Source organism: Echinops telfairi, unplaced genomic scaffold (assembly GCF_000313985.2).
Source record: "Echinops telfairi isolate 266 unplaced genomic scaffold, ASM31398v2 ScPeMD7_3;HRSCAF=10, whole genome shotgun sequence".
Taxonomy (NCBI): domain Eukaryota; kingdom Metazoa; phylum Chordata; class Mammalia; order Afrosoricida; family Tenrecidae; genus Echinops; species Echinops telfairi.
In genome coordinates, this window is record NW_022103899.1 from 1,661,488 (window position 1) to 1,671,959 (window position 10,472).

The window sequence follows — 10,472 nt, forward strand, 5'->3', positions numbered from 1 at the left end:
GGGCACTCCATTTCCAGGTATATTTCTTAGGGGGAGGGGTTGCCTAAGGGCTTTCCTTTCATCTGTGGTGTGTGCATCAGATTCCCTCCGCTTTAGAGAAATGGGGAGGTTTGCTGGCGATTAAAACGGCGCTCAAAAGCTCTCCGGTGAAATTTGAATGAAAGGCTAAATAATCAGTAACAGCTGAAGATTTCGCTGTTATATGGTTTCTTTTTAAATTCCGGATTGCGGAGAGCAAATTCCGGGTGAGCAGCTGGGAGCTGGAAGGGAGACTTCCAGGGGTGCCCCGGAGCGGGAGGGAACTGAGCCTGGCCTTCGGGTTCAGATCCATCGGCGGCGGGAGGAACATCTCAGAGGCCCGGCAGGTTTTGTGCACCGCCCGTGGGGGGACTGAGGCCTGCGCCGTACCAGCGATGCAAGAGCTGAAAGTGGCGTTGGCGGTGGGACCCGCATCCAAACAATGGGGCAGGAGCGACGCTCGCCCGACCTCGGCAGTCCGCTGGGTTCCTTTGGTACCGCGTCCCGCGTCAGTTTTGCGGTCACGATCTCCGGCTTTCTGAGCCTCTCTGGCGCGCCTGGCAGCGGTCCGTGACAGCGCGGGGGTAGGCGACCCCAGGCTGGCTGCGCCGCCCTTCACTGTTGATCTTGACCGTGTGGCGGCGCCTGCCAGGCGTGGAGCGCGCTCGCCATCTCCTGGGCAGTCGGCGGTATTGACGGAGCTCGCCTTTTAGCTCCGCGTCCAATTTCTCTTTCCTTTTCTCCTCAGTCAAGACTTCCAAGGCCCCTCCCCGCTGTCTGAAAGTCCCCTGCGCCCCGCTCCAACCATCCGACCTTGCCTGGGGGACCTCGAAAGTCATAAGTCCAGGCGATAGTACGGGCTGGCTGGGGTCTGTTTGAGGCTAAGAAGCTATGGAGGCAGGATAGCTGTTCTGGTCTTTTCTCTCATTTAGTTCCTTTCCGTCTTTAGGTCCAGGAGGCCAATTGCGTCTGTGAGGCTGCTCCAGGGTCCCAGTAGACTCTCCTAGACTTGGAGAGGCTGAGAACCAGTGTGCTCTGAGCTGCACGAACCGAGACAGCAAGCCGGTTACAAATGGAGCTCTAGCGGTTGATGAGGCTACAGTACCTTGAGAACAGGGAGGGCTCCCCGCAAAAAACGGTGTCAGAACCTGGGACCTGAGTCCTCGAAGTCCCAGAGTACTGGATGGCAGCTTGTGCCTACTACCCTGTGCAAGGCCCTCTGAACCGGAGCTTATCTCTAAATTGAGCTCTTAAGGAAATGAGTGGGGAGCCTTCCAGAGTCCCAGCCTTGCCCACCCCACTCCCCCTCCCTCTGCCCTAGAGCGGGAGGAAGAAGTCGATTGCGTTCCCCAGAGCCGACCAATTGGTCGCCATAACTCACACAATAAAGTCTCTGCGCGGTGGTCAGCCTTGCCCTCCGGCGGCGCCTGTGTGGTCTGTGCTGAGCTGGCGGCTGTAACCAATTCCAGCTTGGCTTGGGAGCCGCTGGGCGGGCTGCCGGCTGGGGCGGGCGCCTGTCACAGGGTCGCTGGAGGTCTGGGGGCTGGAGGGGAGGGCCCCCCCAGCCCTAGGGCCAGACCCGCCCCGGCGGCCTGCGGCTAGGGATGCGCGCGTCGCTTCCAGCGGTTGCCCCGGAAGAGAGCGCTGTTCCGCCCGCCTCTCTATTCCCAGGATCAGCGAACCTGCCAGTGGTCCGCACCTCTAGAGGTCCAGGATGCAAGAATGCTGCTAGCCAACTGCCCCGGTGCGCCCCAGCTCTTCCGCCCTTACCATCGCCTGGAGGGAATTCGTCCTGCCTTGCTCTGCCCGCCTCCGGTCGGATGGACACCTTGGAGTTCGGTTCTGCAGGGGGTAGTCTTCAAGGTGATTCCCTGCAGCTATAAGAAATGTGCCTTTGATCACTGCTGGCAAATCGAGTTGCCCAGCCCCCTGACCAGCATTCTCCACGGACCTGGACAGCGACTACCCTAGGAGTAAAGGCCCCCGCCATGAGGATGCACGCCCGAGTGTCGTCAAGCCTCCCTTCCTGGGTGCAAAGTTTGGGCCCAGTTGGCGCGCCCTTTCTCTGCTTTCAACAAGCCTCCCTTGCGCTGGATTTCGCTGCTAACTCCCCTTGCCGGCGTCACTCCAGGGAGCGTCTATGGAAGGTGGGGATGGAGTTAGAAATTACATTGCTCAAGATAGGGCTGGGGCCGTCCAGGAGAAGCCTGAGGGGCATGCATTACTGGGAAAAGGCATTGGCCACAACGTAAAGGCACAGGAAACTAGCCGGGGGGCCCCGGGGCCCGCGGGAAATGGGAGCGCAAAGCCAATCACGACCCCGAAGGGTCCCACGGGACAGCTGAGCAAAGGCGCCCTCCGCCCGGTACTCCCAGCTCTTGAGGCCGGCCCAGAAGTCTTAGCCTTCGCTCAGCGAGCTCTGACTCTGCTGGCCAGTCTCGCCGTGCGCTCTCGAATATTGCGGGTGTTATCATAATACCCTGAAGGGGGGGAAACGGGTCGGGGGATGTAGGCGGTGCTGAAATGACCGGCTTTGAAGAACCTGCAAGCAAAGTTTTGTCCAATCGTCTGAGCCTGTCCTCTTATTCCCGGTTGTAACTAAATACTGCTGCGAGCGTAGCCGAAGCCTTTGTTGGAGATGTGTGAGCGCAGTCTCTACAGAGCGGGCTATGTGGGTTCGCTTCTGAATCTGCAGTCGCCAGACTCCTTCTACTTCTCCAACCTGCGGCCCAATGGCGGCCAGTTGGCAGCGCTTCCCCCCATCTCCTACCCGCGCGGCGCACTGCCCTGGACCCCCGCGCCCGCCTCCTGCGCCCCCACGCAGCCCGCCAGCGCCACGGCCTTCGGCGGCTTCTCACAGCCTTACTTGACCGGCTCCGGGCCCCTGAGCCTCCAGCCCCTGGGCGCCAAGGACGGACCGGAAGAGCAGGCCAAGTACTATATGCCTGATGCGGCCACTGGGCCTGAGGACCGAGGCCGGGGGCGGCCGCCCGTCATCCCGGAGTCTAGTCTGACCTCCGGGGTCGCTGCCCTCAAAGCGGCAAAGTACGACTACGCGTGTGTGGGCCGCACAGCGGCAGGCTCTGCGGCCTTGCTAGAGGGGAGCCCCTGCGACGCCTCCAGTTTCAAGGATGACGCCAAGGGTCCGCTCAACTTGAACATGACAGTGCAGGCGGCCGGCGTCGCCTCTTGCCTGAGACCTTCGCTGTCCGACGGTAAATGGTGGCCACGTTCCCTGGGCCGGGCAGGGAGGTGGGAGTCGGGGTAGAGCGCGTGAGGGATGGAGCCTGGGCGGGGGTGGGGGTGGGGGGTAGGCAGGCAGCCTGGAGAGCGCCAGCCTGACGCGCGCTCTGGGGGCTGTGTTGCAGGCCTGCTGTGGGGGGCGGCCCCGGGGAGGGCCCGCAAGAAGCGGAAGCCCTACACCAAGCAGCAGATCGCCGAGCTGGAGAATGAATTCCTCCTCAACGAGTTCATCAACCGGCAGAAGCGCAAAGAGTTGTCCAACAGGCTGAACCTCAGTGACCAGCAGGTCAAAATCTGGTTCCAAAATCGGCGGATGAAGAAGAAGCGCGTGGTGCTGCGCGAGCAGGCGCTGGCGCTCTACTAGTCGCCCTGCAGTCCTGACACTCCACTCGGGCCGCAGGCCCGGTGCGGGAAGGAGACAGCGAGGGGCTTTTCCGCGGCTCTTTCTCTGCTGGGGCTGCACCACTATTTAGAGGAAAGGTCTCCAGGCCAGCGGCCATCATCGGGGTCTCCTCTCTTTTCCCTCTAGCTGAGAGGTGACCAAGAGCCGGTCAGGAGTAAAAGCTCAACCTTGACCTTGAGGTTCTGCATGGGAACCAGTGGTCATCTGTACTGGCTTTGAGCAGTGGGTGGGGTGGGGGGTGCTCTGGGGTTCATGCTCTGTACCTTGTACTTGGCTTTTTCTAGGTTTAGACTGCTCTAGTCTCCCTTCCTCCCATTTGCAGCCTGTTTTGCTTTTCGCAGGTACCTATCTAGGGCTCAAAAGTGGAAGGGAATGGGGCCTGCTTCCAGACCAAGTAGAAAGGACTGTGGCCCTGTTATGGGTTCTCCTCAGCCCCAGCAAAGCCAGGTCTCCAGTAGAGGCCAGAAAGGGTGCCGCCTTCCCTCCTCCCGTCTGCCCTGGCTGGCTTGAGAGGACAAAGGCCTCACTAGACCTTCAGCCTTCAGGAGGAAAGAGGAGGGGAGGAGTGGCCAGACAAAGTCGTAGTTACCTCCACAGGCAGGCTGGTCTGACCCCTGCCAGCTAGGTGGAGTGGCTGGGGACTTCATCCCTGGGGGGGGGGGACACCAACAAGGGAGCAGGTAATCTCTAGACATGTCTGACAAAACCTTATTCTACCCACCGGTGCCCAGGCTAGCCTCTGCTCCCTGTAACTGGACCCTGGCTAGCAGCACTGCCCCGGTCAAAGGTGAGGGCAGCTGCCAGGAGGCCCAACCACACAGGGAGGAGGGGAAGAGATGGAGGAGGAAGTGGGACTGAGAGGGAGGAGGGGTCTTCCACTCTGACTCTAAATATGGCTTTCCAGGCCCACTGGGGAGAGGTGTGGACATAACTTTCGGGAATTACCTTAATATCTCACCACTGGGACAGATGGGAGAGCTTGACTATTCAAGAAGCAGAGAGGAGGCCCCTCAGAGTCAAAGCCCTCTCCTGGCTGTTCTTGACCAGGCAGAGGACCAGAAGTTCCCATGTCCCCCAACCTTCTCAACCACCAGTTAACCACCTCTACCAGAGGCCAGGCCACCTCCCCTCTCCAAGGCTAAAGAAAGCTTGACCTCTGCAGAGCCTACTTGCCTCAGACCCTGTCAGGCTGACCCTGTGGAGGCTGGCAGCAAGGTTTGTTCTGGGTGTGCTGCGGTGTTTCCCACACCAAGGGGTTCTCAGGGTCTGGCCACTGTCCCTGTTTCATCTCCTTCCCCTTCTGCAAAACAGCACCCCCAACCCCCAACTAGAGCCTCACAAAAGCCCGAGGATTCCGGATTCCTTCCCAAAGTCTAATGGTTTCTATTCCTGGGCCCCCACCTCACCACACCCAGAGCAGCAAACTGAGATTGTCTCACAGGGACCCATGAGCCCCAGCCCACTGACTTCAGGGGACTGTTTAATTGCATTTCTCCGTTCTCTAGTTGTTCTTGTGCATGTTTTATTTTTGTTTTGATTTAAAACAACAACAATCACCTGTGTATAGCAGACAGCTAGAAATATTTTCATCAGAAATAAACACCCGGTGTCCAGTTACTCTGTGAGGGAGCTGCTGTCGATGTTCAAACAGCTTCCCAGTCCCTCCTAATGTGTTTCAGGACACCGAATTCCTTTTTATTTTCTGCTTGATGTTTCAGTGAAGAGGGGTGGGAGAGGCTGACTGTTCCTTCAAGAAGAAAATGGCCTCCGAGGCCATCAGGAAATGGTGTATAAAAGCCTAGGAGCAAAATGCATAGGAAACATCCAAAGTGGGGATGGGGTGGCACCAGCAGGTGTAAAGGACTAAGCCTCTCACCCTATGAGGACACTGGGCTTCTGCACTTGGCCTTAAATTCCCAAACTACTCGATCATTGTTGCCTGAGGGTGACTGCTACAATTCTAAGTTCCTCAGACAGGCAAAACCAAACCTCTCTCCCCACTGAATTTTGAGGTGGTAGTCCTGTGGAAATCATCCATTCTGGCACTGGGCCCAGCACACCATGCTGCTTCCTTGGAAATGATGATGGGCTCTGCACCCCTGGGGGCCAGGGGCCTCATTGGTCGGTCTGCCCCCCTTGCAACTCTCCCACTGGCTCCTAAAAGGAAGTCGGAGAAGCCTGGTGCTATCAAGAGGAGTACAATGGCGACATCTCTGAAACCCAGTGCTCCACGTTCCAATTCCCCTTTTCTGGAGAGAATTTGATGAGTAATTTTAAAATATATTTTCATCGTGCCTTTAAATCTTGTCATTACATACCGATATACAATGGGCGGGGAGCAAGAAGCAGGAGGCTGCAGGGACCCTCTGGGTTCCAGGCTTCCGCACCTGGGCATGTGCATCTAGAAGGTGGTACTTTGCAATCTGTGTCTTCACGGCTGGATTGCCTTCTGGACAACCACGGAACAAAGACAGGCCGCACTGGAACTCAGTCCAAGGGCTGCGGAAGGGGCTAAGAACCCAGATTTATTCAGGCGCAGGCCCTAAAACACACTCCGAGGCCTTTTTCTCTCCCCAATATTCCATTAAAGCGCTGCGTTCTTTTCCCAGAGTCTGGGGGTGGTGGTGGCATAGGGGTAGAGATAGCCATGGCCCTCACCACCACCACCCCTGAGAATCAAATTATTCTAAATGTCCAAACTGGTCTGTCTGCTCGCCCGGGGCTCAGGAATATTTTCCAAATCGTTCTCCTTCCCTGACCCGCACAGGTCACAGGTCCAAAGAGAGCGACGTCCTCTTTCCTCTGCTAGCCAAGGTCCCCGACGAGAGATTTGGACCCACTGAGGCATTCGTCCTAAAAAAACACTGGCGAGAAATACTGCGGGAATCTGAGCGCTCAACTTTTCCCAGCACAAAGGCCACAGCGTTCTCCAACGCCGCAATCCACGCGGGATTGTTGGATAAGAAAACAACCTTTGGGAAAAGATGGGAGGGGGAAATGACTCTTGTCTGGCATTAAATCGGTTGAGAGTTCAGAGAGCTGACGGGTTTTTTTAAGGTCTAGGGGCTCCCCTACCCCCACCAGGGAGGAGAGTTGGGGAGGCTTCCAGGAGGCCTGTGGACTCAGGAGAAATCCATCCGGAACCGTTGTAAATATTCATGTCTGCTTACGTGGGGGTGTCCCCCCACCCCGCCTCTCCCAGCTGCGTCCACCACCAACCCCCCTTCAAAGCTGGGGAGGGCGCTGTCCAAACCGCCCGTGGACAAAGGTGATCTCCCCTGGTTTGTCGCTTCGCTTGAGGAACCCATTCCGAAGGGTCTACAGGGAAGGGTCTGGCTCTGGGTGCCCTCCCCCCTTCCTCTTCTTTCGTTTCTTAAAAGAGCATAAATAATTAAAGTTTGGCAGAGAGGAAAAGCTTCCTTGCAGAACTGTAGTGGCAATAAATGAAATGACTCAGAATCCTTCTCCCAGTCAGCTTTTACGAGAGCTGCCAGACAGTGTCTGTTCACGTTCTCCAGATACTAGGGGCGCCCTGACAAAGTTAAGGTCAAGTTAGTGTCTTATCTTGGGTGGCTCGAAAATACCGCATCGCGTCCTAGAGCTGCGCGGAAAGCGTCCAGTCGCCGAGCGGCTGGCTGCACCCAGAGGGCCGAGTGCGGGTGCGTGCCCTGCGTTTCGGGTGGGGCCACGCAGGCGGAGGACAAGGCCACAGCGTTCGGCTCTTCACGGTAGGATGTGGAGGGGGCGGCGCGGGTGCAGAGGCTGCGATTCTCCCTGGGGTTGGGAGAGAGGGTGGAAGACCAAAGAGAGAGCTGGGGCTTCAGGGCGACGCCCGCAGCGCGGGAACGAACGCCCTGGTTTGTGCGGGGTTGGGGGGGTGCAGGGAGGAGGCCAGGGTCCCCGCTAACCCACGGAAAGGGGCTCACTGTCGCCTTCGTTCTACGCCCACGCGCGGCTGCAGATGGCGCACCCTCCGTCGCCAAAATACAGCTCCCGCGGTCTCCGCCGTCGCCATGTCGTTGAACTTGAATGGTTCGTCCTTCCTATTTCCCCCCTTGCAGTCGGCGGGCTCCGCTTTGGGGGCGGCGGACTGCATACGCCCTGTCCCTTACCGCCGTGAACAGAGAGAGGGTGCCAGCAATGTGTGCACCCCGGCCCCAGAAAGCCCCTTCCTGCTGGCCCTGCCGCCGCTGCCCTGGGTCCAAAGCGCTCGCAGGGTCAGCGTGCAGTGTCCGGGGAGCCATTTTAGGAGCGAGATCCCGGGGCGTCGACCGCCAGCCCGAAGGGAAGAGGCTTAGTCGGTGACTGGAGATGGGGAGACGTATCCGTGTGCGGTGGGTTCCGGCTGGGGAGGAGGGGGTAAGCTAGAGTCTGGTGCCAGCTGCAGGGAGCGGGGCACCCACAGATGCACTGCTTTAGGTGGGGGAGGTTTGGTGGGTGCCTTCAGTCGCCGCTGCAGACCTGTTTGCGCAGTGGGCTGAGGGGGAAGCAGGAGGGAGAGGGAGTGGAGAGGGCGAGGGAGGGAAAAGGGAGGGAAGAGAGAGAGGAAGAGGGAATATCTGCTAGAAAATAGATACGAGCTCCCACCATCCTCCTTCTCTCTCTCCGGCAGCTGGGTGGGCAGAGTGCACACCGCCCGCACTGCGGCGACCTGGACCAGGGACAGAGCTAGCCCCAGCGCAGCGCCGTCGACCCTGGGCGTGGGACTAAGGCCCAGATCCAGTGCTGGGATTGCCTGAGCCAGAGGGGCAGTCTCAGGCCTTCAGGGCTAGCATTTGTGGGTGGAAAGCTGCTTTTTGAGAAATTGATTTGTTTTCTCCCACTTTGGAAAGCTCCTGTTTTCCCAGAGGCGGGATCCCAGGCCTCGCCTGGACCCCTGGAATCGGACAGTGGATTGCGGGCGGCCGCTGAGGCCAGAGGGGCCTTGGGGCGAGTGGATGGGGGTACGGAAGGGCCAGCCTCTAGGCCTGGTCGCGCTCAGGGGCTCGAACCAGGAAGTTGGCGCTGCTGAGAGCCTCTCCCCCTGGGCCCAAGAGCCTGCCGTGGGGGCCACAGTGACTGGGTTGGGCCAGAGCCTCCGAAAGCGCCTGGGGAGAGGGGTCTGGGATGTGCGCCACAGGACTGGGTTGGATGGGAGGCGAGTTGGTTCCAGACCTGGTTGGCAAGCGGAGGGGGTGGGGCGAGGTGGGGGGCAGTGCTGGTGGTTGGTGTCTGGTGGGGGGTGAGCAGTAAGCCAGGCACCTGAGAGTCGGACTGCAGATCCTTTTGTTCACCAGAGAGCCCAGCTCCAGGGAGGCTGGGGCCAGAGGGCGGCTCTGCAGTGTGAGCATCCTCCTCCTTTCGCACCAGGGGAGAGAAGGTACTGGCATAGTCCCACTGTGACACACTGCTTGGATGAAGGAGAGGCTGAGGAGACAGAGAAGGAAAGAAGGAGCTGAGGAAAGTGGGAAAGGACAAAGAGAGAGAGAGAGAGAGAAGGCAGGGGCTAGTGAAAAAGACGGAAGACTAAAGGGTGCCGAAGGAAAGAGAGGGGAAGGGCCGAGAGCGGAAAGAAGGAACCCAGAGGGCGAGGGCAGGAGGGTCAACTGGGCTCCGAGGCCCGAGCTCCAGGAGTCCCTGGGAGGGGGTGGGCGTGGGATTTTCGAGGCCCGCTCTCGGGAATCTGGGGTCAGGAGAGGAGAGAGCCAAGTAACCAAGCGGTCCACAAGCCAGGCCGAGATACATGTAAATCAGGGCTCCCCGCGCGGGCGATCACACCCCTTGGAGGAGAAGCAACAAGCTCCCGGCGGGCGGGCGAGAGAGCTGGCTGGCAGGGTGGCGGCGTCGCGGGGGTGGGGGCGGCTGCAGGAAGGGGTGTGTGTGTGGGGTGGGGTGGGAACCTCACACCCTAACACCTAGTCCCCTACGCCCTGGCCTGGGGCTCCCCCCTCCGCTGGCCGCTTCTCTCCCTTCCCCCTTCCTCCTCCTTCCTCCCCCTCCCTCCTCCTCCCCGCCGGCCTCGGTCCGCGTACTTAAGCGGCGCAGGCGGGCGGGCGCGGGCGGGCGACCCGGCCGGGCGGTGGCAGATGCGCCCAGCGGTGGCAGCCGCCGGCAGCGCGCAGGTGACCGGCCTGCGGCGCAGCCCGCTCCGAAGGAGCCAGGGGAGAGCTGGCGGTCGAGGGAGGCAGGTCTGCCCCCAGCGCGCGCGCGTCCTGGCGCCAAGAGCCGTCCCGGGGCGTGTTGGCGAGCGCTGATATAGATATAAGGACATTTCTCTCCATGGCGTCACGTGACACAATTACCACCAGAATCAATCAAGATGAATTGCACGTCAGCGCCCGGTGGGGATTTTTGCTTAGTTGATCCTGGCCCAAGCCTCTTGTGCAATCGATGGCTCAGGTTGGCGGCGCGGGGAGCGGCCCGGGGCTGGCGGGCGCGCACGCCGCGCAGCCATGAACGACTTTGACGAGTGCAGCCCGAGCGCAGCCAGCATGTACCTGCCGGGCTGCGCCTACTATGTGGCCCCATCGGACTTCGCCAGCAAGCCGTCCTTCCTGTCGCAGCCGTCGTCCTGCCAGATGACTTTCCCTTACTCGTCCAACCTGGCCACACACGTCCAGCCCATCCTTCTCCCAGTCAGCTTTTACGAGAGCTGCCAGACAGTGTCTGGGACTGTGGCCCTGTTATGGGTTCTCCTCAGCCCCAGCAAAGCCAGGTCTCCAGTAGAGGCCAGAAAGGGTGCCGCCTTCCCTCCTCCCGTCTGCCCTGGCTGGCTTGAGAGGACAAAGGCCTCACTAGACCTTCAGCCTTCAGGAGGAAAGAGGAGGGG

At 59.8% G+C, this 10,472-nt stretch overlaps 2 protein-coding genes across 2 annotated transcripts in view; both read left to right on the plus strand.

The window, feature by feature from the left end:
- Nucleotides 1-2,656: 2,656 nt before the first annotated feature.
- HOXD12 (homeobox D12) lies at nucleotides 2,657-3,625 on the plus strand. Its single transcript, XM_004701443.1, has 2 exons — nucleotides 2,657-3,233; nucleotides 3,387-3,625. The coding sequence occupies exons 1-2, from the start codon at nucleotides 2,657-2,659 to the stop codon at nucleotides 3,623-3,625; spliced, it is 816 nt and encodes a 271-aa protein (XP_004701500.1).
- Nucleotides 3,626-10,095: 6,470 nt separating this feature from the next.
- The window catches only part of HOXD11 (homeobox D11), a 1,907-nt gene continuing 1,530 nt past the window's right edge, over nucleotides 10,096-10,472 (plus strand). Inside the window, exon 1 of the mRNA XM_004701707.3 lies at nucleotides 10,096-10,381. Coding sequence (XP_004701764.1) covers nucleotides 10,096-10,381 — 286 coding nt within the window. The remainder of the gene's footprint in view (nucleotides 10,382-10,472) is intronic.

Excerpts from the sequence above, each read along its gene's own strand:
- HOXD12 (XM_004701443.1), top strand. The coding sequence starts at position 2,657 with ATGTGTGAGCGCAGTCTCTACAGAGCGGGCTATGTGGGTTCGCTTCTG. Across the intron at positions 3,234-3,386 it reads GAGACCTTCGCTGTCCGACG|GCCTGCTGTGGGGGGCGGCC; the intron begins GTAAATGGTGGC and ends GCTGTGTTGCAG.